At 54.9% G+C, this 27349-nt stretch overlaps 8 protein-coding genes across 8 annotated transcripts; 3 read left to right on the top strand and 5 right to left on the bottom strand.

Moving 5' to 3' along the window:
• Positions 1-726: 726 nt before the first annotated feature.
• MAM_08340 (Lethal giant larvae (Lgl)-lik) lies at positions 727-3805 on the bottom strand (the record flags this gene model as incomplete). The annotated part of the gene is made up of 3 exons (XM_040827138.1): positions 727-1430; positions 1494-3589; positions 3687-3805. 3 exons carry the CDS (start codon positions 3803-3805, stop codon positions 727-729), a joined length of 2919 nt encoding a protein of 972 aa, XP_040674879.1.
• A 1858-nt stretch (positions 3806-5663) lies between these two features.
• MAM_08339 (oxysterol binding protein-like protein) lies at positions 5664-7435 on the top strand (the record flags this gene model as incomplete). Its single annotated transcript, XM_040827137.1, has 4 exons — positions 5664-5773; positions 5905-6151; positions 6301-6984; positions 7079-7435. The coding sequence occupies 4 exons, from the start codon at positions 5664-5666 to the stop codon at positions 7433-7435; spliced, it is 1398 nt and encodes a 465-aa protein (XP_040674878.1).
• An 843-nt stretch (positions 7436-8278) lies between these two features.
• On the bottom strand, positions 8279-9260 carry MAM_08338 (glycoprotein suaprga1; the record flags this gene model as incomplete). The annotated part of the gene is made up of 2 exons (XM_040827136.1): positions 8279-8801; positions 8899-9260. 2 exons carry the CDS (start codon positions 9258-9260, stop codon positions 8279-8281), a joined length of 885 nt encoding a protein of 294 aa, XP_040674877.1.
• Positions 9261-10030: 770 nt separating this feature from the next.
• MAM_08337 (uncharacterized protein) lies at positions 10031-10770 on the bottom strand (the record flags this gene model as incomplete). Its single annotated transcript, XM_040827135.1, has 4 exons — positions 10031-10179; positions 10237-10370; positions 10431-10518; positions 10572-10770. 4 exons carry the CDS (start codon positions 10768-10770, stop codon positions 10031-10033), a joined length of 570 nt encoding a protein of 189 aa, XP_040674876.1.
• A 997-nt stretch (positions 10771-11767) lies between these two features.
• On the top strand, positions 11768-14137 carry MAM_08336 (DNA repair protein (XPGC)/ Rad; the record flags this gene model as incomplete). The annotated part of the gene is made up of 3 exons (XM_040827134.1): positions 11768-11780; positions 11841-11988; positions 12043-14137. 3 exons carry the CDS (start codon positions 11768-11770, stop codon positions 14135-14137), a joined length of 2256 nt encoding a protein of 751 aa, XP_040674875.1.
• A 1028-nt stretch (positions 14138-15165) lies between these two features.
• On the bottom strand, positions 15166-16948 carry MAM_08335 (RING-5 like protein; the record flags this gene model as incomplete). The annotated part of the gene is made up of 3 exons (XM_040827133.1): positions 15166-15224; positions 15311-16771; positions 16858-16948. 3 exons carry the CDS (start codon positions 16946-16948, stop codon positions 15166-15168), a joined length of 1611 nt encoding a protein of 536 aa, XP_040674874.1.
• A 1010-nt stretch (positions 16949-17958) lies between these two features.
• Positions 17959-18729, bottom strand: MAM_08334 (Thioredoxin-like fold protein; the record flags this gene model as incomplete). The annotated part of the gene is made up of 4 exons (XM_040827132.1): positions 17959-17987; positions 18046-18211; positions 18277-18322; positions 18416-18729. 4 exons carry the CDS (start codon positions 18727-18729, stop codon positions 17959-17961), a joined length of 555 nt encoding a protein of 184 aa, XP_040674873.1.
• Positions 18730-24747: 6018 nt separating this feature from the next.
• On the top strand, positions 24748-27347 carry MAM_08333 (GTPase-activator protein for Ras-like GTPase containing protein; the record flags this gene model as incomplete). Its single annotated transcript, XM_040827131.1, has 5 exons — positions 24748-24940; positions 25000-25133; positions 25210-25458; positions 25525-27118; positions 27187-27347. 5 exons carry the CDS (start codon positions 24748-24750, stop codon positions 27345-27347), a joined length of 2331 nt encoding a protein of 776 aa, XP_040674872.1.
• Between the last annotated feature and the right edge of the window lie 2 nt (positions 27348-27349).

The following is a 27349-nucleotide window of genomic DNA, read 5'->3' as shown; positions in this document are numbered from 1 at the left end:
CCACGTCCCGATCATCAGAGTGGCGAGAACCCGTTGGCCAAGCTGTCAAAGTGCAAACCGCCCCATTCAGCGATCCCAATGCCCGCAGGAATGGAGCTTTCAATCTTCTCTTCAAATCAATAGTGCGGTTTGTCCGTCTCCTCCTCAGACGGAGATACAAAGTACCATCCAGATCAAACCCGCGCCTCTTCGCCGTCCGTCTCCCAACAGCGACGACACGTTGGACTGAGCCCTTCGTGTTACTACTGCCGATGAATTGACGTCATTTCCAGCTTGCCCACTTTACACATCGGCACTTACATCACGTTCCCGTCACGATCCACGTCAGCCTTCCGCAGTTTCAAGACTCGACGTCCATTTTTCCTGGGTGCTGTGCCTTGTTTCCACGAATGACGCACATTCTAAATTCACAGCATGGAGAGAGAGATGAAATTTGTCATCGAACTGGGTAAGGGTTACGGACATGACTTTCTCAGAAACCGATTCCCTCTGAACACCACTCACTCATCTACCCCTGTTCTTGCTAAAGTTTTCAATTCAACAATTGTAACAACTCCTTGGGGCTAAACAGATCGAAGGCACATTCCACTCTTTTGGTTTCTCACAAAGGCAAGCACGACTCTGTATGAGACACCGCAAGAGCGTGTCATACGAATTACACCATCTTTGCATATTCACAATCCAGCTCAACGCCGTGATTTCGTAACCTTTTGCACAGCTACACACTCAGAAGAATTTACTCTTGATACTACCCATGACCAAATTCCGCTTTTGTTGATTCATGAACTTGGTAACATCATCTGCCCACCCCTGACTCTGCTGCTGCAGCGAGTCCATACCCTCATTTACGACACCCAACCTTTCCGTCCGCTCATTCACCTGGCGGGACAGATATGCCGTCCAGCTTTCTTGGTTCGCTGTTCCAGCGGCACCAGCACGTTTCTCCGCCGCGGCAGCATCCAACATTCTCTGGCTTGGTGGTCTGTCTGGTCCACCGACAAGGAGATCCAGGTCCAAGGGTGAGACATATTGCGTCCCAGAGATCCATTGCATGTTGGAAATCGTCGGCCGTGGAGGGCATCGTAATTCCGGGTTGATCAAAATATCCGGTGATTGTTGGAGCGACTTTCCCGTGCCCCAGACATGGATTACCGTCATTTCGCTGGGGCCTGTCCAGCCAAAGATATCGCCCGTTTGTGCTACGAACGCAGGCTTGCTTGTGTCAATCATGGAAAGCCGTGACTTTCCGAGGTCCTTTAGTCCCGGGATGGAGTATGCTCGTGCAGTTTGATCGTCAAAGAGAGCTACGACGGCGAAGCCCTGGAGCTCGAGTTCCGCAACAGAAGCTGCGTGACACACGACATGATCAAAGTCCCGTGATGCGCCTCTTGAACTGGCAGGTCTAAACACCCTCATCTCGTTTTGAGTAACTGTATAATCATGTCAGGCATGTCAGGCATGTATTTCTGGCGCCAAGAGCGCTGTCTCCTTACCGGCTACCAGAGCACCATCCACTCGCTTGCCCTCCCTCAATGAGCCAACGATGGCAGCAGTTGCCGAAGCTGGCTTTCCCGTCTGGGCATTGATAGGAGACAGGGAAACGACGGGTCCGTCAAAGACAACGGCACCAGCTAGTTGAGCTGTGTAGGCGCCGCCTGCGGCGGGGAGTAGCTTGAACGTAATGACCTTGCCCAGATTAGTTCCGACAAAGCAGCAGATGCTTGAATACTTATCCTCGTCCAACGTCAGTACTCCAAACTCAATGACGACAGGCCATTCTTTCTCTGGTCCGGTTTTTGCCTGCTGCTGGTGGTCGCGTTTGAAGAGTGAGCTCCTCTTCTCCTGCTTAGCAAAGTCCGTCATGGGCGCCTGGTAGAAGATCCGAGGGCCACGGAGATCTATAAGCGTCAAGAAGCCCAGTTCTGATCCGACGGCCATGAATCCAACGTTAGACACTCGGATGGCGGTAATGGGCCCCTGCATCATTTCGTACAGAATGCATGGCTGAAGCCCCTCCTTCAAAGTCGGCTCGGCGCGAGAGCTGATATCGGTGAGCCCTTTCGGATTAGGGTCCAGTTGTTTTGGGCTGTCACGTCCGTAGAATCGGTTTCCTCCCCATCTGTAAACAATGGCCTCCCCTGTACGCGTGCCAATTGCAAATTCGCCGGTGGCGCCAGACATGTTCATTGCGGTAATGTCAATATCATCACACCGGTCCAAAGAGCGGGCCACGTCAATCTGCAGTTGACGGTCGTTCTCGATTTCATCTGCATGACCAGAGTCCCAAATACGGATAGTGCTATCCCCATGTGCTGCTTGAATGATTGTTCTCTCCTCGAATCGCTTCTTCGGTCTTGGTCCTTTGGCACCACCGGTGAGCAGCAGTTCGCCTTGGTCTCGCTTCTCTTCCATAGTCAGCCATCGGGGACGCTCCAAGCTCGACACGTTGACCTTTGTCACGAAAGGGTGGACGAAGAAGGTGGACGGGTGGAGTTGGTTCGTGGGGCTGATTTGATGTCCTGATGGGAAGTTCAAAGTGATGAGCTCCCCAGATGACACCAGGGCAATAATGGCAATGGGGTCCTGAGCTCCAGAAAAGTGAGGGGATGAACGAGGGATGAGGAGAAAGTCCACGGCGTGTGCGCCAGGCGGCAGTGGCAGAGAAATTTGGCGCTTTCCTTTGAAGTAGTCTGCGAGGATCTGCCATGACGACGTTGCATACATGGGCGTTATGCCTAGTTCGATAAATGTGAGGTTCTTGTCACCGCCAGCGATGAGCAGTCCAGTGTCGTCGCAATTGTCCTTGCAACACCAGGCGATTTTGGCGTATGGCTCGGAGAATGAGGGAGAAATGGAGTTGGGCGCGGGCTTCTCGACACCGGTGTCATGCAGATTCCTGGCGGTAATCACTCTCTGTTCTCTGTAGTCCCACAAGACCAAGCTGCCGTCGTCGTGTGCTGTGACAACAAACGTACCAGACGGATGCCACAGGGCATGTGTCAGTCGAGGCCGGCGCATGGTGTCTACCCCGACAGCATTTCCGCCGGGGGCACCGGGCGGGAGCGTGTACTCGAGAAAGTTTATCGGCTTGTTTTGTTTGAACGAGTAGATGACGGCGCCGTGGGAATATCCAATCATCAATTTGCCGACATCCCGAGGATGCATCGACAGGCATACCAGTGTGGCTGCCCTTGCAGCAGGGTCTCTCTGGAGCCAAAAGTTGGGGAGCATGAAGGACCTCGCCATAGTTCGCCTGTCAAGGTCATATGCCAGGACCTGGCCGTTTTGCAAACCAATAAAGGCCCAGTCCAGCATGGGATCGGTCAGCAAGGCGGCGGCCGAGCCCGCAATGACTTGGGCCGCCACGCGAGCGCCCGTGTCCAAGTCCCAGACTCCGAGCTCGTTCTTGCCGTCCAAACTGACGAGCTTGTCGGCACTGAACTGCACATGGTGGAAAGAGGTGGCGCGGGGAGGCTGCAGGATCTTTTGAACTCGACGTTGGCCAAAGACGTATATCTTGCCGGGGCCGAAGCGGGTTTCGTGGGTGCCGATGGCGAGGAGCGACTGAACGGGATCATAGCCGAGGCATCTGCGGCGATTCGAGAACAAGAGAGTCAGCGGACCGGGGGGCTCAGGGTCACGGCGCGGAGGAAAGGGCCGGAGGTGGTATGAGGACGGCGACGCACCCGATCTGGCTGTTTATGCCGTAGCGAGCCTGTTCATCTGGCATGAACAAGTCGGGGCGGATGCTCGCAGACAAATCATTCTGTACACCGGCCTGCTTGCTACGCAAAAAGCTGGACATGATGACTGGACGGCGTCTCTGGTTGGGGCAGAGGCGGGAGCATAGTTTGATCCGTCCGTCGTGGGTTCAGGCGATTGTAGGCTTCCCAGGTTGATGATGACGACGATGGCGGGGGGTCCCTAATAAAGCTGGGCGGTGCACGCACACGCACAGCCAGACACACGAGTGGCAGGTGCGTGGTGGGGGGTGGGGGTGCATTGCACATCTGCACCTGCCTGCATGCCACTTGTCCAGCCGGGCAGGCGCCTGCACATACTCCGTACTGTACATCCACATCCGCTCTCACAGCCAAGCACGTGCCGAGACTGGAATTCGTTGAACTTGAGATGGCGCGGCACAGGCCAGGGGAAAAGTGCAGGCAAAAAAAAAATGACCAAAGGAGAAATAAAAAGGAAAAATAAAAAAGAAGAAAAAAAGGATAACGTGAGAGAACCAGCAAGTAACCGCACATTCTTGCACGAGACATCCATGCATACATGGGACAAGTGCGTACGGAAGGAGCTCGCATTAGATAGTTACCTAGGTACTCTGTACGGAGTACTGACATCTCTACCCTGCACCTGCATACTTGAGTACTTAGACCCAAGGTAGGCACATGCCAGGTACTTAAGGAGGTAGTTGCCACAAAGTCTTCTGTGCGAAACAGGCGCAGGCGCAGGCACAGGCACAGGCACAGGCACAGGCATGATCAGCCTCAGGATCAGCATCAGCATCAGCATCAGGACGACCAGGACGGACCGGACCAGAACCACACAAGAACCCGTCCCGCTTGATGCTCATCACGAGCACGCCGTGCACGGACTCGGACACGGGTCGAGGGCCAAGGCATCTGTCCATGTGCGTCGACGATTGGCTCCTTGAATCGGCGCCACGGGGGCAGAAGATGAGGTCGAGCGGCCGACACGGCGTTGCGGCTTATAGCCAAGCCAAATGGCCTCGCAACTCGCCGTCTGTAACTTCCTAATCAAAAGAGTTATTGCGTGGGCGTTTTGTTGTTTTAAAGGCCGCCCATTGCCCCTTTGACAAGAGCAGTCTTTGTCTGGCGCTCTCGGGAGACTGTCGTGTCCGTCCGCATAGTCACCCATCACCATCCTCATTCTCTGAGCCCTGCGACCCGTGCTGGGCGCGACTCCTCCCCTCGTCGTCGTCGTCGTCGTCGTCGTCGTCGTCGTCGTGTCGTCGCGTCGTCCTCCAGCCCCCAGCTGCCAGCTGCCGGCTTCGTAGCCTCAGCACTCGAGTGCCGCACAAGTCTGCTAGCACCTGACCGTTTCGGTTGACGTCAGCTGGCCGGCGTCTTGTCTCAGCGGCCTGCGCCCACTGGCTCCGGTGCGCCCCCGCCCCGACTCTCAGCTTTAGAGGCGCCGAATTAGAATAGTTGCTAACAATAACCCGCCAAACACTGCCCGGCTTTAGAACGTTTCAGCACCCGACTAGAACATTGATCATCGAACCCCTCGACGCCTCAAGTGCCTGCCCGACCAGGCCTCAGAGACCGGCACTTGTCCGACATCAGACATCAGACATCAGACATCAGACATCGGACATTGGACGTCCATCGATTCTACTGGTCGAGGCACCTTGGCCTTGATCAAGCAGCACCTGGCCTGGTCTGTCATCTGTCATTCCGTCTCCTCGGCTCGTCCGTCCAAACGCCGGTCCCAGATCACTCTTTTTTCGTCCTCTGTTTCTGCCACCAGCCAGCCAGCTACATCTGCCTCTGCGCACAGCAAAATATTGCGACAGCGGTTCACCATCGACTGGCCTGCGAGATATTTGTCGTGGAGTTGTTCAGCTGCTGATCGCCTCGCCTCGCCTCGCCTCGCTTTCGAATCCGTCCCAGCCAACACGAGCCATCGCCATGTCGTCATCGACGGCATCGCCGGCGCCATCAACGCCCGCCGCCGACGCGCCTGACGAACCGCAGACCGACGGCTCCAAGCTGCGAACCTTTATGGGCATTCTCAAAAAGTAAGAACAACATTTCGGTCCCGGACCCGACATGGAGCGTCTTTCTTACCAGCATCCCCTTTCCCCACGGCAACACGACGGGGCAAGGTAAAACAGCTTGATTGGCTGACACACCACTTACTTCTGTCTAGATTCATAGGCGTTTCTGACCTTGCCGCTGTTCGATTCTCCCTGCCCTCGCAGCTTCTGGAGCCCACCCCCAACCTCGAATACTGGACTTACCTCGATGCCCCCAACGCCTTTATAGCCATTGGCACCTCGGAGGAACCCCTCGACCGCATGCTTGAAGTCATCCGCTTCTGGCTGACCAAGGACTTGAAATATGCCAAGGGCAAGCCTTGCAAGCCATACAACTCCTGCCTGGGGGAGTTTTTCAGGGTATGCCGCACCGCTGGACCGACCCCAAGCCCCGGGGGGGGGGGGGGGGGGGTGGGGGCTGCTTGCGAGGGGGAGTCGGAAGCGGAGGACCGAAAGGGCAAAATGGTTGACGACTTTGTTTTTTTGCTGACCACTGGCCTTTTGCACAGTGTAACTGGGAAACCGAAGACAATGCCCCGAGAATCGAAACGGCCGAGCTCAGTGGCTGCGTGTCGGGATCAGAGAAAGGTTCATTGCGCAGCCTCAAAGTGCCACCCAAGAGCGACAAGAATGAATCGACCCTCTCCCTATCCGTTCCCAAGCACGGCACCTCAACACCAGACAAGAAACCGGTTCGAATCTCGTATCTCACCGAACAGACTTCTCACCACCCGCCCGTGAGCGCCTTCCATATTACTTGCCTCGAGAGGGGCCTCACAGCTCGGGGCTTTGATCAAATCAGTGCCAAGTTCACAGGCACCTCGGTCAAGGTGCTCCCCGGTGAGCACAACATGGGCATCTTCATCACGCTGGACAAGCACGGTGGCGAGACGTACCAGCTCACTCACCCGGCTGCACATCTTGGCGGTCTCCTGCGAGGGTCACTCAGCGTTTCCGTCAGCGAAATGGCCTACATTACATGCCCCGAGACCAAGCTCAAGTGTATCCTTCACTATGTGGAAGAGGGCTGGCTCGGCCGGACCACCAACAAGATCGACGGTGTCGTATTCCGGTATGATCCTGAAAACGACACAAAGAACCGTGTACAGGATGTCCCCGACGAGGACATTCTTGTTCGTTTGAGTGGTCCGTGGCGAGAAAAGGTGGTCTTCTCTCTGGGTCCCAAGCCAATGGTGAGCATTCCTTCTCTCCCCCCCGACGCTCATCCAGCACACGCCCGCCTCGCTCTCTTGCTCTCACATGTCTTGTCTAACCGCAATTCTGCAGAAATCCGTGCCCCTAGAACACCGATACACAATCGTAGACATCGCCCCTCTCCACGTCGCCTCCAAGATCCTTCCTCCGCAAGATCAGCAGCTCCCCCACGAATCCCTCAACCTGTGGGGTGGCGTGACCAAGGCCATCCACGCCAAGCAATTCTCCAAAGCCACCGACCTCAAGGTCGAGCTCGAGGAAAAGCAACGCGAAAGGGCCCGCGAGCGCGAAAAGAACAAGGAGGCCTGGCGGCCCGTCTTCTTTGAACACGTCGTTGGCAACGGGGGGAAGCCAGACCTGACCGACAAGGGCAAGCAAGTGCTAGAGCGAGCGCAGAGGGGCGACTGGTCCATGGACGGTATTTTGTAAGGCAGAAAACAAAAGGACAGCAAAATAGACTCTGCCTGGCGAACAGTCATATTTATAACTGCATAGGATCATGGCATTTTTCTTTCTTTCTTTGTGTTCCCCTTTTTAGGGCAAGGGGGTCTGAGCCGTGCAGCGTATACCCTCATCTTGGTTTGGCGAGGGTCGCCACCACACGGTGGCATTACATATCCGTGTTGTCTGCTTGTTTACGGCGTCATTCATGGAGGGTCTTGATTTGATTTAGATGAAACAGACAATAGAAGGTGTATGAGACTACAGACTACGCATTTGTCCAGCGGACGTGTATAGAACTGCAAGTTTGCCATCGCGGGCGATCGTCTCGTCTCGTCTCGTCTCGTCGCGTCGCGTCGCGTCGCGTCGCGTCGTGTCTGACGCACGCGGGACATGCAACTCTGCGTGCTCGGATGCCGCGTGCAGGTCGGCCCGGCTTGAGAGACAGGGGAACGGACCGGGGTGGGGGGTGATTACTCGACGCGAGACTGTGTATTCGTAATGACTTGGCTGGAATTTTAATTTTTTTTTTATTATTTTCCCTCCGTTTCTGGCCGTCCTTGTACATACATACATAAACGCGGGGTTGGATACACTGCTAATGATACATGGGTGAGGTAGGTGGATGGGCTGCTGGCATCCTTTCCTGTTGCAGGATACCTACCGCCTTTCCCCGACCGTACGTGATCTGTTAAAACATGGGCTGAAAGGGAAGCCGATCCAGCGTTTTTGACTCGCGCCGCAGTGGGGTCTGGCTTGGGCGACGGTATTTACGGTGTTTCTTCTCATTGCGGCGGCTGTTGCACGGGTTGCACGGGTTCAGGTTGTCGATTATGCGTCGACAAAGTCCTTGACGTTGCTCAGCCACCGCAGGTACTCCTTCTGCTCCTTGACGTCCACGTAGTCGGGGATGAAGACGGCCATGGCCTGCGTGATGCCTCTCTCCTCGAGGAATCGCTCCATCAGGACCTGGAGGTCCTCGTCGAGGCTGCCAAACGGAGGGCCGGGGTACACGTCTGCGCGCTTGTGAGCGGACTCGGGGCTCTCGACCTTGGCCACCTTGGCGTCCTCGTAGAAGAACATGTTGTCGACGACAATGTTGCCGTCCTGGGCCGTGGCGTCGATGTTGAGGGCGCCGTCCGTCTTGCCGGGCTTCTCGACCACGATGGAGAGGTTGATGGGGGCGGCGACCTCGTCGTTTAGCTCGTCTGCTTCGTCTGTTTCTTCGGCTTTGTGCATGGCCTGCTTGTCGGGGGATTCGAGCGATTCCTCGAGCTCCTCGTCCTCGAGGGCGGCGTCCTCGCTGTAGGGGTCATAGTTGGTGATGTCGGAGATGGAAAAGCTGACGGTGATTCTGGGAACGGTTAGATTTCGCTTCTTGTGCTCTTTCTTCTTCTTCTTTTTTTCTATCAACGGCCAACGATTATCGGCATGGCCAGGGCTTGGCTTACTTCTCGTTGCCGAATGAGCGAACGAGCTTCACGACTTCCTGACCAGGAGTGTCGATCAGCTCAAAGGGGCTGTTTTCCAAAAAGTCCTGCACGCTGGCGGGTTGCTGCTCCTGTGCTTTCATGTCCAGCTCGATCTGGATTTCGCTGTCTAGTTTGGCGGACAGCTCGTCGTCGGTCTCGCCGTCAGCGGCACGGCGTCCGACAGTCGTCGAGAAGGCAGCCGTGCGAGCAGGGCGCAAGGCTCTGATGGCTGAGGTTTTGGCGAGCGTGCTGGGACGGGCGACTCCAGAGCGCGTGGAGGTGCTGGCGACACGGACCATGGCCCGGGGGGCAGACCGCGCAAAGCTTCGAAGAGACAGCATCGTGGCGGTCAGTGTGGGTGATGGGTTTCGGCGGGAAGCAGGAGGAGGCGAGGGGGAGCTTGGCGGGATGATATTTGATGATGGAATAAATATGATGGCTGGACAGCTCGGAAATTTTAGCACCAGGCGCTATTGAATTTGTGGGGCAGAGCTTCGCGCCAGGGGCCCCATCATTTGACCTTGCACGTGATTCATAACGTCCAGAGTCCAGACGTCCTCGATGCCAGAGAAGGGGGGGACAAAGAGGGAAAATAAAAAAATAAAAAAATCAAGAGAAGGCGTGCTTGGGTCGTGCTTGGAGGAGTCTCCTTCACGTGCGCGTCTCTGCATTTTACGTTTTATGTCTATTGCGTGGTATTATTTGTTCTCGTGTGAATCCTTGCGCTCTTGTGAATAATGGCTAGCAGGTCATCCATCCATGTCCAGAACCAACTCTGAAGATTCCGTTATCCATGGTTAACCTCCAGCCCCATCCAAATGCCCAGACACCCTGACAATGATGGTCAAGTATCTCATGTCGAAGATCCTTCATCTCTGCTCTGGCCGGCCACTACAGTCACGACATAGCGCATAGCGATTGGTGCCGACGACTCGCGGCTCAACGGTGCGAGGAAAACTGCCGTCAGTGGGCATTACGCAGCAAGCGTTGGCACTACCGGCAGCCTTGCTCAGAGCGAGTGAGTCATGAAAGGGCAGCTGTGACTCTGTCGACCCAGGCATCAATCATGTGACATCTTTAAACTCCCCAATCGCATGAAGAGGCATCAGCATCAGTTGATTCCTTTGGACGGAAACTCGGCAGATCTGACTTGACCAGCACTCGATACCTTGATCCAGGGCAGGGTGGTCAGGTATGCCCACGATCCTTCCCAATCCTGCAAGCTCTTTGCATGGTTGGCGGTCATGACATCGGGGATCACTGCAAATAATCAGTTCCCACCGCCTGGCAGCACAAAAGGTGGCAAAAGAAGCTGACCAAATCCATTCCGGTACTCCTTCTCCAACGCGGCGATCTTCAGCTTGAGTAAATCTTCTCTGGCGCTGGCAGGTCTGCCTGGACGACGGGCCTTTTTGAGGCCATCATATTCCTCATCATATTGACGAATGAACCTGGTCATATTTTCTTAGCAACCACACACGTCGCCGAGGGCTGTATGAGTCTGAGCCCACCTCTTGATATAAGATTGAACCGTCTCGACATCGAGAGGCTGGGGATCTTTCTCGTCGAGACTTTCCTGAAAGAAGCTGACCCGGTCAACTAGACGGGAGAGGCAAAATGAAGAACAAGGGTCAGCGTTGTCGGTTGGATACAGTTTCTCTGCGGAATGCTAACGGTACCAATAGGCTGCTCCTTTTTGCTTCTTGCAGCGGCAAGCTTCTCTAGTCTCTGATCCCGCACGCCGGCCTTGTGCAGTCGCAGAGAGTCCCTAGACTTTGCATGCAGGGCATTGACTTCGCCATTTCGCTTCTTGGCAATGTGCTTGCGCGTCTTCTGTAATGAGCTGGGCATGTTGGTTTTGTGATGTCCAGCAGACTTGTCGTGTCTCTCTGCATGCGAGGCCCCGAGAAAAGTCGATATTTTCGGTGACGAGTCAAACGAAAAGCAACGACGAGGCACGCACCAGTCCGGTATGGGATGCCCGCCCCACCCGCAGCCCACCACTCAGAAGAGCCGGTTGTGGCCATGTTGGGGCGCGGGAACTAACCGCTTTAGGCCACTGGAGCCGCGCCAACCTTGGAGAATCCATTCTCCATCAAATCGCGACCCGCGGCTGGGGAACCAGACGAGGCCGTCCATCATTGATACGCGTTCACTTGTGGCACGCGTTCAAAGCTCCATGTGGATATGACGGCGTACAAAACTGCCCCTGTCTCGGATGGACGAAGCTGCTGAGGGCTGCTGGTATGTGGTCTCAGCCCGGTGCAACCTGGCTATCTGGCGGTCTGGCATTTTGACGACGAATTGAACTTGGGATGAGGTGCAGCAGCAAGCAGCAACTCAACTCAAACCAGTTGAGTGCTGCGGGCACATTTCAGCGCGTTTCAGCGGCCTTTCAGCAGTATCTTCAGCACCTGCCCCACCCTCCTGTCGTGTCAACTGGTCCGTGTCAACTCATCTCAACTTGTTCCATGTTCCATCAACTTTCCAATGCTATTCTGCACTTGACTTTCCACCTCTCACCGTTGCTGTTCTGACCTCGCCGCCTCGCCGGCCCGAATCACGTCTCTTCGACTTGTGCCTGGGCTCTACGCCTCGTCTTTCAATCCGTCTTTGCAGCCCGCGATCCTGTTCCCCAGCTCTACATCGATCAGCCCTGACAACAACAACAACAACAACAACCGCTCACGCGTCGGGCTTCACCAGCACCTCCCTGGTCACGCCGTGATACTACATCGAATTCTCCAATCCCTCTCCTAGCATCTCACGCGCTTGTCGACACCGCGACTCCCCACCTGCTCAGTATTGCTACGGCTCATTCTGTTGATGCCAACCCTTGGCCGTCACCATGGGCGTATCAGGTCAGTACCTGTCCCATCAACCCGCCCAGTTGTCCTTGGTCAAGGCTGACCTGAAAATAGGGCTTCTGCCCCTGCTCAAGTCCATACAACGACCCACTGAGCTCAAGAAGTACAGCGGCGAAACCCTTGCCGTAGACGCGTACGGATGGCTTCACCGAGCTGCCTATTCATGTGCCGTGGAGCTTGGCCAGGGAAAGCCCACCAAACGGTTTGTGGTTGTCAGGAGCCTCGCATCTTGCTCTAGACTAACTAGAGCCTTCAGATATGTAAACGCTGCCTTGCATCGCGTTCGGATGCTTCAGCATTTTGGAGTCACCCCGTACATGGTGTTTGATGGTGACTACCTTCCGAGCAAGGCTGCCACTGAGAATTCGCGCGCCAAGACGCGGGAGGAGAGGAAGAAGCTGGCAAATGAGCTCCTCAAAGCTGGAAAGCCCTCACAGGCCGCTCACGAGTTCCAAAAATGCATCGACATCACCCCCGAAATGGCATCGACCCTGATCCAGGAGCTCAAGCAAATGGGCATCCCATACGTGGTGGCCCCCTACGAGGCAGATGCCCAGCTTGTATACCTTGAACGCCAAGGCCTCGTCAGTGGCATTATTTCAGACGATTCGGATCTACTTGTATTCGGTGCCAAGCGCCTTTTGACCAAACTGGACCAGTATGGTAACTGCATCGAGATCAACCGACGTGACTTCTGTGCTTGTCGTGAGGTGTCCCTCACCGGCTGGACTGACACTGACTTCAGACGAATGGCCATCATGAGCGGCTGTGATTACCTCGATGGTCTGCCAGGCGTTGGCCTCAAGACCGCCCATCGCATGTTACGAAAGTCAAAGACACCTGAAAGAGTGGTTCGATTGCTGCAGTTTGAGGGGAAGCGTATATCAGAAAACTATCTGTCCAAGTTGTATCAAGCAGAACTGACCTTTCTGCATCAATGGGTGTTTTGTCCCGACAAGAAGGAGGTTGTTCATCTGACAGAATTGGACAGTTCCCGAACAGCAGAGGAAATGCCATTCATTGGCGCTCACGTTGAGCCCGAACTTGCGAGGGCCATTGCAAAGGGTGACGTCAACCCCATCACAAAGACACCCATTGTCATCGCCACAACACCTTCTAAGAGGAGACACTCCCAAGCGGCAACTCAAGCCCAGCCGCCGAGAAAGCCGATCACATCCTACTTCAAAGGCCACAATCGCATACCCATGGGCGAAATGGACCCCAATTGCTTTTCTGTCGACCCTCAACGAGTTGCGCAAATTACCGAAAGGGGGATCGTCCCACGGGTGTTTCCCTTGCCGCGACCATACGTCGACGACCAAAGTGAAAATCCTGGACGCGGCACATCAACTCCCAGGCGGCCGAGCTCGGCCCCGACCCGTACTTCCCCTCGACTTCAACGACGGCGAACAGAACCCATTTCGAGCATGCTTTGTCACGTCGCAGGCAGCCCAGCTCCGGCAACCGCTGGAGACCCTTCTCTCCCTTCTCCTCTGGGGGCCCCACTGTCAGAGCCTCAGGTCAGGCCAGCCAAGAAGGCGCGTCTGTGTGACGAGCAAGACGAGGAGGACGGCTCGCCAAAGAAGAGCAAGTTCTTCCAGCTCCCTAAAACCAAGAGGAGTCCGGTCAGGGCGAAGAGTGATGCATATCTACTGTCAGATGACTCCATTGAAGAGAGCCTCCGGGATCTGCCTGATTTTGACGGGTGGAAACCGTCCAACAAACGGGGAGAGCCGATTGCTATTTTTAATGACGGGCCCCAGCTTCCCAACCCCGACCAAAGCCAAGTCTCCATGGACAATGGCGAAAACACTAGTCGGGGCACGGATGTCACCCTGCTATCCCCGGTTCAGAATGACTTGGAGAGCCCTGCAAACAACGTGATGCCTCCGCCCAAGTCCACCAAGTCAACGACAAAGCCACTCAGGACTCCATCCCGAGGGTCTGATCTCAGCCGTTTCTCATTTTGGTCCAGGCCTTCGGCTACCCCCTCGTCGTCCACGTCGCATCAATCATCAGTTTTCAGCGTGGCCTCCACAGCATCGACTGCTCCGTCGACTATTGCGTCTCGGCTTACGCCACTGCAAAGACTTGGCGCCCATGCCACCAACTCCATGATGTCCCCCAGGCCAGCCAAACCAAAAGTCAGTCTGGCCAAGAGCAGTGTCAAGGGATTGCCTGTCAACCCGTCATTTGTGCCCTTGCCGAAGGTGGACGTGACGGAGGTTGAGGCCCTGAATAAATCATGCGGCAGCGAGGATCAAATCGTTCCCGAAAGCGATGGCGAGAATGAAGACGAGATTGAGCTGTGTCCGAGAAAGTTGAACCTGTCTCGATTTGCGTTTTCCTGATGGCATTATCGACAGCAGGCTCCTTTGACTGTGGCGGGACTTTGCGCCGTTCTGTTCATACGTATATATTCAGCGTGAGCGAGCATTTGCAGGCGTTGTTGTCTTGTGTGTTTTTCTTTTTTGTCCTTGTTGACAGGGGAGGGAAAGGAGGCGCTTGTCGGAAGTACGTGTTGGAGTTTGGCATTGCCGGAGCGACGTTGGTTGTCTTGATTGTGATGAGGAAGGGCGTAGGGACTGAATACAAATACCTGGCATGAGAGGAGTTAAAAACAGAATTGTGGACTAGTCATAATGAGTCGGTAGTTTGGGAAAATTCGAGTTTTGCCTACTTGGCCTGAGATTATTCCCGCGTGATGGCCACGCCACGGAGCACATTGTGCTCGGCGTTTTGTCCTTGAGGCAGTCATGTGGCGAGGAGAGCACCGGGAACTTGGCCAGCCGGCGATAGCCAAGCTTGGGACCCCGTCTCGACGAGCCTCCGTCGAACCTGGGTTCCGAGGTGCCGTGTCAACAAGTCAAGGAAGACGCATCTGAATCGAGTCGTCAAGGTCCATGTTTGTCTGTATGTACCACGTGCGCCCAACACGCCTACGAATGCTTGTAATTCTCTTGGTCCCATCCTTTCAAACGCGCGTGTGGATAATTCCGACATGTCGAGTAAAAGGGAGAAGAAAAGAAAAAAAACGACGCCAACACTGAGGGGCACAAGAAAAAAAATACAAGATACACAAACTCCAACAACGCCCTTTCCATGCCAGAGCCAGCACAGGTTGAAAGGCAAAATAGTTCAAGATAAAAATGAAGCCCTCCCTCCCGCCCCGGGTCCGCCCCGGGAGGCCCCGAAAAGTGCTGTACTGTAAAGCAGTGTAGTGTAGCGTGTGTGTGCCGCTCCCCGGCTTGCATGCAGCGTTCTTGCGGTCGTGACGTCGTCAAAAAGAAACAAAGCAATCTATGAGTGTATCCCGTAGCGTGTGCAGCCGCGCGAGGGCCCAATGCCTCTCTCTCTGTCGATTCTTGCCCTCCTCTCCTTAGCGGCGGGTGTTTACGACAGGAGGGGCGACGAGGTCCGCGTTGAAGGTCCATTTTGCTGCGTGGGGTTGTTAGTTTTGTGGTAATTTTTTTTTGAATGAATTAATGAATGAATGAATGAATGAATGACGGGGGCATACGCACACTTTGCAAGGTTCTCGGCCGTGTCCTCGAGCAAAATGACACGGCGCTTGTTGCAGTACGACGTCTTGTCCATAATGTCCACCTTCAGCTTGGGATCGGACAGCTCCCCAATGGGCTTCTCAAACATCTCGGACAAGTTTTCCACCGCCATTTCCAAGTCCTTCTGGTTGTCCTCGAAGATTTCCGTCAGGTTGTTTCTGGCCAGGTAGAAGGCAAAGGCATACGTCCACTTAAGCGTCTGTCGGCAAGTCTGGAGAGCTTGAGAGGCCGAATGAAGGTACTGCACTTCGATCCACGACATGCCCGAGGTCGTCTGCAGCTGTATCATCTTCTTCTCCGTCTTTTGCGCAATGTCCTTGTCCAGCCTTGCAGACTGCTCGTGGTTGGCATAACGGTTGTAGTAGTGCAAGTAGCGCTCCAACGATGTCCTTGACTTGGCCTGTGCATCTCGTGCCTCGGAACCGCTCTTCTCTTCGTATCGGTTGCAATTGTACCAGCTGGTGCCGTGCTCTGACCAGAGACCCATGCACATCCAGCAAAATTCGTACTTGCATTTCCTGCACGTCATGTGATTGCATCCGCCGTTCTTTTCGATTGTTGAGCAGCATTTGGGACACTCCTTTGTGTTTGCCGAGATCCAGTTTGCGGTTTCTGAGTCGTCGGCACATTTCTTCAACCACCTCTTGACGAGCTCGCAAGGCGCGGGCTGGTGATCGGCAATTGGACATCCGAAGCAGAATCTGTACCCGCACAGGCACTCCACAGACGGAACGATCTTTTCCAGATCCTTCTTCTTGAGGCCGCACTCGACAACGTTTGGGCAGTCGGGAGCTGGGCACCATTTGAAAATGTCCTTGTCCTCGACGTAGGTCCGGTTTAGTAATTCACGATAGCGGCCGGTCAGCTCGGGCGTGACGAGCAGGTCCAACGATCGAGAGTCGAGAATGCGGCCACAGCCGTCGGCAGGACACTGGATGCGGGCTGCTTCGCCTTCGCCCTTGATTTTCTGGGTCAAGTACTGTCGGTAACAATCGACGCAGTACCTGTGTCCGCACCTCAATGCAAACGTCTGCATGCCGTCCTCGTCTTCACAGCAAATGTCACACATAAAGCCAGGAACCGCCTCCAGCTTTGGCAAGGCAGCTGTATTGCTACTTAGGCCCGCAGCTTCAAGGACCTTGTCAGGTCGGTCCATGTAGTCTTCGAGCAAGCGTTCCTTGTTCCATCGGAAATATCGCAGCATAATGGCGGCGTCCTCCTTGCGCATGTCCAAGATCATATTCACCTCATTGATCATTGCGTCTTGTTGGTGTTGGATGTCGGAAGGCTGGAGGACTTTGAACGAAACGATGTGAGCCGGCTGTTTGGTCTTGCCGATGTCCTTGGAGGATATTCCAAAGTCGGGGTCAGGTTCGTCGAAATCATCTTCGAAATCTGGAGCAGCGGGATACTTGTGAGACTCTTGGTCATTGAATAGTAGATGAAGTGCCGGCTGACCACGAGTGGTGGCTGGTTCAGGAGACACCGGAGGCAGACAACAAACGCACCTTCGGCAGCAGACATCTCATCTCCGCTGTACTCCTGCATGCCCTCGGCGTCCGTGGACATGCCAGACATGTATTCCTCCTCCGAATCCATGCCGGCACTGGTGGTGGTGATGGGGGATGGCGGGGCTGCCGGAGGGGCGACTGCTGAGGCGGCGAGTCTCTTTTGGGCAGAAGTGTCTCTGTCTCGGTCTCGAGAAGGAGTCGTCGCCTCAGCAGCCTTTCGCTTCCTCGTTGATGGAGGAATCTTGGCGGCTCTATATGCAAGCGAAGGTACGGCGCTCGTCAAAAACTGCAGTTGTTTGACGAGACGAGCAGAGACGAGGCAAGACCGTATCGTACTTGATGTATGCAGCAGCGCGGGGTCCGTTGCTGGGGGGCCGGGGGGCGACGTTTGACGGTCCCTGGTATCGTCTCCAACGGCCAGAGGTCAACGGCGCTCAGGTGTGCGGATGGCGGATGGCGGATGGCGGATGGCGGATGGCGGATGGCGCGGGAAAGGGCAAGGGTGATGTGACGTGCAGCAAGATGAGTTGGGGGAGTTGGGCCGACAGCGAGAGGATGAGTGCCCAAGAACAAGCAGCGGACGGATGCCGGATGTGTCGGTCAAGTCGGATCGAGGGATACGATAACAGAGCGGCGGGGAAGATGGAGTCGACGGAATACTGGTTTGACGGCGATCTGATTGATTTCTCAGGGAGTCGAAAGGGGGTCTGGCTCGTGACCGGCGGCGAGTCTAGCCTTCAAAGGTGCCTGAGTACCACTCCGTTGGCACTAATAGCGGGTGGTCACCGGCCACCGGCCACCGGTCGCTGGTCACTGGTCGCTGGTCACTGGCCAGTGGGCGCTGTACGTGGTCAACTCGCACACCGGCGCGGGTGATCCTCGGGGCCCAGCCGAGTCAGGTTACCTGGTAACGTGCAAAATCAAGCTATTCTTCATCTTCAGTACAGCATCGGTATCATGCACGAACAAGCAGCACGGGGCGCCCGGTATGACGGCCAGCCACAAAGAACAAAGAGCACCATTGTTTGTATCAATGCTACCCAACACATCCCAAGACCCGAAGCCCTCGCCCTGTGCAAACCGCGAACACCCCCGAGCCTAGCCAAGCACCTTTTCCGCCATCGACACTGCAAGCAAGCAAGTCAGCACCGCGTCCCAGAGCAGCCCGAGTCGGTTAATACATACCGTCAGCACCAGTGCCGTCCGGCTCAATAAACGTCTTGGCGACCTTGCCGTTCTCAATCTTCAAGGCATAGCGCTTGCTTCGCACACCGCCAAAGATGGCGCTGCCATCAAACCCAATGTCCAGCGCCTTGGTGAACCCTGCCGAGGGGTCGGCAATGAAGCGAATCTGCAACAGCAAGTTTAGTAATCGCACTCGACATGGCAGTGTAAAACTGCCGACTGTAGACCTACGCCCGTCTCCCCGGCAGGATCAAGCTGCTCAGCCCATGCCTTCATACTGATCATGTCCGACCCATTAGCTCAGACACGAAAACATTGTCATCAGTGGGAAAAAAAAATGAATGAAAAATGTCGGAAAATAAAAGCTTACACAAACGGGTCATTGACAGAAACAACAAACACCTGACCTGCTGTCTTCAATCCCGGGTGGTTGATGTACGAAGGGACGTGTAAGCTCGAACAGGTACCCGTAAAGGCCCCAGGAACGCCAACAATGTATCCATTGGACGACTTGAACTCCTCGGACAGGTTGACCTTGTTGCCGGGGGAGTTCTCAAAGAGACCGTCAAAGTCGGGCAGCCCATCGCCGGCCTTGACAAAGGCGCGCGGCGTTGAATGGAAGCTGCGCGTGGCAGCGAAAGGGCGGGCGAGTGCCACGCGGCGGACAGAGGTTCGAAAGGCCATTTTGTGTCGGTTTACTGGTGAAGAGAGAGTTTGGCGTGAGATGTGAGGGTTGAATAGATAGATGCGCCGTACGCGGGCTGGCCCTGACGGTGCTGCAGCTGCCGATGGATGAGGTCTAATATCAGACAGAGCTCGGAGCCGGAGCTGGGGCTGCACGAGCTTGGCTCCGAGGTGATTCGCCCCACATGCCAAATGCACAACGCACAAAGCGCCTTATGTTTATGCACATGCACTGCAATTCACACCCTTGGATTGAAACCGCCTTGACCTCGTCTCCTTTTAATATTCCGCATACGAGCTGGCTTTCGTGCCAGACTCATCACATCGACATGATGACAAGATGCATTCTACGGCGCACCTGAGCAGGGTTGGAGCCAGGAAACGGCCCTGGCGTCGACACAAATTACAGAATCGATCCCACTGCGAAATATAAACCAAGTGAAGTGCCTGGACGCCCGGTAAACAGTCCCCCATGTTCCATTCGTTTCTTGCGTCAGGCAAGCACTTGAGGCTACTCGACGACCTGGAGCGACGCTGATATTATACTCCGTAATCATGCCGTGTTTCAACTCGCATGGGCGCCGGTGCCGGGCACTCCGTACGCTGCCATGCGTTCTTCAGGATCTGGCGCCCAAGTCTTTCTCTGACACGCAGTGTCTCGGATACGTGGAGATAAAATGCTCGTACGGAGCACGGGCTACGCCGTAACGAAAAGCCATTGCTCCAGCCTCCCACAATGCTCACAGAGACCTGTCACCCTGACTGTGCGCGGTATATCCAGGATCACTGACCCACGATACCGGGTCGCCTGCGTTCCACCGGTGTCACCGACGGTCCGGTTAAAGCTCGTGCATGATTTCAAGAAGCGTATCCAGGTTGGCGGGATTCAAACGATCCACAATGTGGCGAGTTCGATTGCATTACTGGTGACCTGTAGACGGATCCCCGCCGTTCCCGGATATGACATGCGATGTTCTCGAAGTGGCTTTTCGCTACCCGCGCGTAACTCACCTCACGACATGTTGGTACCAGGATATGACCGTGCCATGTTCTCAAAGTGGCTTTTTGCTGCACGCGGGTACGTGGTGACTGCTTGTTGGAACGTACCATGGTCCATCCTTAGCGTTGGTCTACATTTACAATTGCGTCAGTGATTGCAAAGAGCCAGTCAACCATTCAATATGCTTAACGTCAACGGCTGACCGAGAAAGGGTGTCTCTCCACTGAGTCGGGAGGCGTGTGTCCATGGCACAGTAACTACCAGCCAGATTCTTTGGAATTGTTGCCGAGGGAGAGAGTGCGTGTAGACGGCGCAACTGAACTGACTGACACTTTGCACCCTCTACCCCAGTGTTGATTGCATAAGGTTACTCATAAGTGCCCGAGCAAGATTTGCCCTAGTCTGTGTATAATGGCACCTTAGGAGTGTTGGTCAAACATGCCAGCTTTCTGCCCTCTCGCCGTCAAGTACATGGCTGTCGCCACAGACTAGATGTCCTGTTAAGCAGGTGATGTTTTGCACGTCCGTGATGAAAACCTTTGCATTTCCAAACTTGTGAGCCTAGCCTAACCGAGGTCAGAATGGCCCTCGGGCAAAAAGTAGTAGACCGCCAGGAGGCAAAACGTACCAGTCAGATCTGTGCTCACTTCGCTTGCTGGGACCCTGCCAACATGACGCTCGTATTTGAAGCTGCCGCTTGCTGGTTCGCTGTCCGCTTTGCTCCCGACACTGATGAGACTAGATCAATGATGCCGTCAGAAGACCAGCAGGCATCCACGCCGGTGCCAAGTTGCCGGAGCACACAGAACACACACACACGCAACACGGCACGGCACGGCACCAACACGGGGCACGTTTAATGACCTTTTCTCTTCCATCTCCCATGCCATGTCGGAGGTCTGCCGGGGGCCGGCGAGTCATCAAAGCGCCACGGCCCCCAACGGCGATGCTGAAATTGCGTGGAGAGAGTCTTCACAATGCCAACCGTGCATGTGGCGCGCGCTGCTTGGCACCCGTAGCCGTTATTGGAACAATGAACATGGCAGATGATGCCAGCCCCGGATGACCTTCCGGCGCGCGAGCCCGCATTTTGCCGTGCTGCTCGATGCGGTGTTCCCCCAGAAACTCTTCGGCATTTATTCCTGACTCGCAGTGCAGCAGTGTGGCACGGCATCAGAAGTTTCTTCTCGTAGCCAAAGAGAGCCCTTGTCGTCGGCATGAACCATGCATGCACCACGGCCCAATGCTACACAAAGGCTGGCTCTCAAACATGTCGAGAGTCGGATAAAAATCCCAACCCGACGAAAGCAGGCAGCATCACGTTACCGCACCAGCTCGAGACTGTGCGTGAGTACTCCGTACGGGCCTGCGAGGTCGGTGCATTGAGCTCCTCACCGAATATGACTGATACGGACTGCGGAGCACGATTACGCACTTATCAGACCAGCGTTATTTTTAGCCGTCGTGAGATTGTGCCAAGATCAGAACAGGGGTGCAGCTTCGTACAGGGAAGTCCAGTCCCTCCAGTCCGAGAGTGAGACAGCCACCGGATGGTCTTTGACATATCCGTCGACCTGGATGGCAGTGTCAATGTGGGAGAACTGGTATCTCGCCTTGCAGTCTATTGTCCCGGCATGCGCGTTGCAGTATCGCCGTGCATCGTCTGAGAGCATGGCAGCTGCACATGCGTGTCTGTCTGCAGCGAAGAGCCCTGGCGGCGTTGGGCTGAGTCAATGGCGGCCATGCTGTCCGTACTAGTGAGTCATGAACTTGATGAACTTTGTCGTAGCACACGTCCATACATCAAGTACGTCGCCATCAGGTACGCTGTAGGATCGGTTCGACGCTCGGCCCCGTGGCTGATGTGGGCACCGTCTCGACGACAGAGTTTCATTCCATATTCCCTTCTCAGTGAAGGGCGCTGATAGGTTGCCGAGCGTTCACCACGGAATCCACTTTGAACTACTCCGTAAGTACTTTTGGTATATCAGCGAAACGACCCACCTTCAAGAGCATCCAGAAGGAGGCACAAAGAGTATCACACTGACACCTTGCGATGTATCTATTTTGCACCACCACCAGTGACCACCATCACCACGACAGACTCCGCACTGTGCACATCGTACACATGCGCAGTAAAGCCGTGTGAGGCCACCATTGTTGCTGATTGTCTTGGTCGGCATTTCCATGCGCTGCGAATGGCTCTGGACACACGCGTGCTTGTCCTCACGGCATCTGCACCACTGCGAGGCTTCGATGCGCACGGCGCGCTCCGCATCAATGTGTGAAGCGGGAAGGCGAGACAAGCAGGGGCTGTCATAGTTCCGGCGGAGAGGCATGGATTGACCCGCGACTTTACCGGTCGCGACACTCGGGGCTGTATGTACAATAATGTTCTCCGTACAATAATAAATATATTGGAACGTGGAGCGCTGCGGCGGCGGCGGCGGCGGTGCCTGTGGGTTGTGGGTTGCGTGGCGCCTCCCCTTTCCGGGTTCCTGCGGTGGTCGGACGTTGGAAGAAGTGCTCGCTCGAGATGCGAATGCCACAGCCGTGCCTGAGCAGGCCCCTGGTCCAGAACAGATGGGTGGGCGAGGTCACATTCTTGACAGCCGAGACAAACAAAAGTCAATGTGCCATGATGCTGGGAGAGGTGATTTGTCAAGTCCGCGGTTGACTCTTCTTTCGGAGCAATACTCCACAGGACGGAGTATTCTCTGTCCAATATTGAAACTTGAAGCGAAGGAGAACAGGCAGGAGCGACTGGGCCATCATTGGCTCTGGGCAACGTGCCTGACCGACCCCTTGTAGGCGGGCACATTCACTTTGGTTGCATCTCGGTTCGGTACTTTTGACATTCGGCACCCAACACGAAGAAGGTGCGACAGTCTGTCAAAGGAGGCAACGTAATCGAAAACCCTCTCTGCAAGGCCATAAACACGCAACACACACACACACACGAGCAAAGATGGGATGGACGTCACAAAAGCGGTGGACTGTGAATCGGCGCGTCGGATCGCCCTGGGATTGATAGGAGTGAGCAGCTTTTGTCGTGGGGCCAGGCGTCATACCTCCGCTGGCCGTCACTGGAGTAGGGGTCGCGCGCGACTGTAAACTACGCTGCGTCGAGCATAGGGAGAGAGTGGAGAGGCCTTTTGGATCCGGCTCTCGCTGGTTATGCTCAAGCATCTTGATTGCACGAGAAGAGCGATTGCAATGTTGGGCCCAGCCGCCGCGGAGACGCGCTCGCTCAGCACCTCCTCGGGTACTTGAGTAGCTCGCCGCCGCCAACGAACGTCGGTCCCGCGGGTCTGGCCCGCAGTGCTCCGTACATGGAGCGCTGCTGAACATGTACATGTCTGAACCTGTCCAGGGATGCGCTCTACAGCACCTTGCTGCCCACGTCGCAATAAAGCCGCATCGCAACATTCGAATGTGCCTGGACGGTGTTGGTGTGGTGATTTCCAAGTTTGAACAGAGACTCGGCCACTCGCAACTACGGAGTACTCCGTACCCATCAGAGCCCAGAGATTAGCCGTCAGGACCTGCGAGCGGTCCTTCCCACCACCCCTCTTTCCCTACTTCCTACCTACCTAGGTACTTACTAGGTACTTACTTAAAGTACCTACCTATTATCAAGTACCTAGGTACTTACTCAAGTGCACACACGTGAGCATCTGGCTGTGCCCCTGTGCCCCCTTGTCCCTCCTGTTCCCTGACTTGGCCTGACTCTGGCCAATTCCAGTGGCCGCCGACCCCTGTCGACCTGCCCACCGGCCGCTCGATCTCGCTCACATCTGGCGTCCGCCTCCCAAGTCCACGAGTTGACTGACATGCTTGGTATCGCACGGCCGTCGAGTCGAGTCGAGTCGAGTCGAATCTGGCGCCCCCTCTCTTCTCGTCTTCTCGCCTTCTCGTCTTCTCGTCTACTGGTCGCCCCCCCCGTCCAAGGTTCAAGGTCCCTCGTCACGATTTCTCGTCCCTCGTCATCCGCTCTGTGCTTGTCCGTCGTCAATTTGTTCCTTGTCGCTGCTGCTATTTGGCCTGATCCCCGCCCCCCGTCCCAAGCCCAGTCTCCGCCGACTCTTCAACACGACCCTCGTCTGGTCGGACTGCCCTTCTCCCCTCTTATTAAACACATCACCGCCTTTGCGTTGCGCAGAACGTCTCGTCGCAGTGCACCGTGTTCGATACTGCGCTCTCTGAACGGCCCATTTGACGTGCAGCAAACCCGCGTCGTTCAACCGGAGGCGCCAATTGTCTGACGGCCGCGGCTTGAACCATCTGCTCGATCGACTCCCCGACCGCCACTATCTCGAGTCTCAGAACTGATATCCTGCGCCTCGAATTCTTCCTGACCAACCAACCACATGCTTGGGGCTACGGCTTGTTGACCGCATCGACACGACCGAGGAACCTAGGAAAAGACGACTGCATTGCATTCTTGCTACGTCAAACTTCACCCACCCGGGCCCTGCTTCGCACACAGCCGGCAGATACTTGCAGCTCAATACCGACTAGCCCCCAACAATTGGCTCGTCTCTTGGCTCGTGCAACGCACCGCCGTCATCCGTCATCCGTCATCCGCCATCCGCCATCCGCACCCGTCGCGGCTTGCCTCTGCGTCTCGTACATCTTGCAGCTCCTCTCCAAGCTGGTGCTACCTGCCGCGTCGATTCTCTTCTTCACTTTGATTGAACGAGGCTGCAATTTGGCCTCCTTGTAGCGCTTCTACCTGCCAGACCTGCTGCTGTCGCATGCAATAAATGACATCTCATCAAAGCCGACCATCTTTCAGCGTCCTCGACTACTCGGCCGTGTCCCACATAGACTCGTTCGGCTCACTTTGCGAAGGCCTAGAGCGAACGGCTTGACACTCATATTCAGGGGCCTTGTCTGGTACCCGCGCGCTCCCGTCTGTCGCGACGTCCATAAGGAGATAAGAGGCTCAGCCCGTCCTCGCCCGTTAGCTTCCTTGTCGCCGTTGCAACTGCCCCGCTCTGCTCATCATGCCCACCATGCTTCAGACGCCATCCAGAGCCTCAACTGCTTCATCGTCGTCGTTTCAACCATTGTCGCGCCAAAACACCATGTCGTCCTACGATGGCTCTCGCTCGGCGCGCCAGTCCAAGCGGTACTCCATGTCCGCGCTGTACTTGTCTATGTCAGCAAATGAGGGTGAAATGCAGATCGAAGATGATCTGGCCAAAGGTACACTCACACCTGAGCCCATATCTAGCCCTGATACTGACTTGTCCTTTTCTTTCAAGCCCAGAAAGTACTGCGGGATTTGAAGACAAAAATCTCGTCGCAGTCTAAAAAGAACTTTGTTCTTGAAAAAGATGTGCGGTATTTGGACTCGAGAATCGCTCTACTCATCCAGAATCGGATGGCTCTTGAAGAGGTGAGGACTCCCCATCACAATATGCCTTCGATTCCCCGTCGTATAGTTCGAGGTATGCTGATTTGACTTGATGCAGCAAAATGAAGTTGCCAGCCATCTCGAGGATGCTACCGAGGTTCAGGAAGGTGTTTTCCCAAATGATGACAAGACCCAGAAATACGGCAATCTCTTGTTTCTCTTGCAATCTGAGCCCAGACACATCGCACATTTGTGCAGACTGGTATCAATGGCCGAAATAGACTCCTTGCTGCAGACAGTCATGTTCACCATCTACGGAAACCAATACGAAAGTCGTGAAGAGCATTTACTTCTGACCATGTTTCAGGTCTGTGCTTTTGATTTCTACCCTCGAATTCAGCAAGCAGAATTGCCAACTAACATTTGTTGCCAGTCTGTCCTTACATACCAATTCGACAACACTCCGGATTATTCCTCCCTGCTTCGGGCCAACACACCCGTGTCTCGCATGATGACAACCTATACACGCCGCGGTCCTGGCCAGAGTTTTCTCAAGACTGTGCTGGCCGACCGTATCAACAGCCTTATTGAGTTGAAAGACCTGGATCTGGAGATTAATCCTCTCAAAGTCTACGAGCGCATGCTTGAGCAGATTGAAGAGGACACCGGGACCCTCCCCCCAAATTTGCCAAAGGGCATCACAGGCGAGCAGGCCGCTGAAAATCCACAAGTCCAGGCAATCATTGAACCTCGACTTACTATGCTTACGGAAATTGCCAATGGATTTTTGAGTACTATCATTGAGGGCCTCGAAGAGGCGCCTTACGGCATCCGCTGGATCTGCAAGCAAATCAGGAGCCTGACCAAGCGAAAATACCCTGATGCAAACGACCAGGTCATCTGCACTTTGATTGGCGGTTTCTTCTTCCTTAGATTCATCAACCCAGCTATTGTCACTCCCAAATCGTACATGCTTATTGACGGCACTCCCGCTGAACGGCCCCGACGAACCCTGACATTGATCGCCAAGATGCTTCAAAATCTTGCCAACAAGCCTTCGTACGCCAAAGAACCCTACATGGCGAAGCTTCAGCCTTTCATCCAGCAGAATAAAGACAGAATCAACAAGTTCATGTTGGATCTTTGTGAAGTCAGTGACTTCTACGAGAGCCTGGAAATGGACAACTACGTTGCGCTGTCAAAGAAGGACCTTGAGTTGGACATAACATTGAATGAAATTTATGCCATGCACGGACTCATAGACAAACACTATCAAGAGCTCTGCAAGGATGAAAATTCACATCTGGCTGTGATCATGTCGGAACTTGGTCCATCTCCCGCTCAAGTACCACGCAAGGAGAACCGGGTGATTAATTTACCGCTGTTCAGCAGGTGGGAAACTGCAATCGACGATCTAACCGCAGCGCTCGACATCACACAGGAGGAAGTGTTCTTTATGGAGGCCAAGTCCATCTTTGTGCAGATCTTGCGGACCATCCCCCAGAGCAGCGCGGTGCTGCGACGCCCGTTGCGTCTGGAGCGGGTAGCCGATGCCGCGGCAACGAGCCGTAACGACGCTGTCATGGTTCGCAAAGGCATTAGGGCCATGGAGCTCCTTTCGCAGCTGCAAGAGCTGGGCGTTATCGACAGGAGCGATCAATTTGACTTGCTGCGAGATGAGGTTGAGCAGGAATTGCAGCATCTCGGGTCCCTGAAGGAAGGCGTTATTGCCGAGACCGCGAAGCTGGAGGAGGTGTACAAGACGATTCGTGACCACAACACGTATTTGGTCGGGCAACTGGAGACGTACAAGAGCTATTTGCACAACGTGCGTTCCCAGAGTGAGGGCACCAAGCGAAAACAGCAGAAGCAGCAGGTGCTTGGACCATACAAATTCACGCACCAGCAGCTCGAGAGGGAGGGAGTGATCCAGAAGAGTAATGTTCCGGATAACAGACGGGCCAACATCTACTTCAACTTCACCAGCCCTTTGCCAGGCACATTTGTTATTTCACTGCACTATAAAGGTAGCTCTTGCGTGACATGAAAAGCTTTGAGGGAGTAGTGTGCACTGTACTAACATGGTCTTGTGTAGGTCGCAACAGGGGTCTTTTGGAACTCGATCTTAAGCTGGACGATTTGCTTGAGATGCAGAAAGACAACCAGGACGAGCTCGATCTGGAATATGTGCAGTTCAACGTACCAAAGGTGCTTGCGCTGCTCAACAAGCGATTTGCTCGAAAGAAAGGGTGGTAAAC

This window comes from Metarhizium album (assembly GCF_000804445.1).
Source record: "Metarhizium album ARSEF 1941 chromosome Unknown scaffold_51, whole genome shotgun sequence".
Lineage (NCBI taxonomy): Eukaryota > Fungi > Ascomycota > Sordariomycetes > Hypocreales > Clavicipitaceae > Metarhizium > Metarhizium album.
The sequence above is the reverse complement of the archived record's forward strand: the minus strand, read 5'-3'. Positions and strand labels throughout refer to the sequence as shown.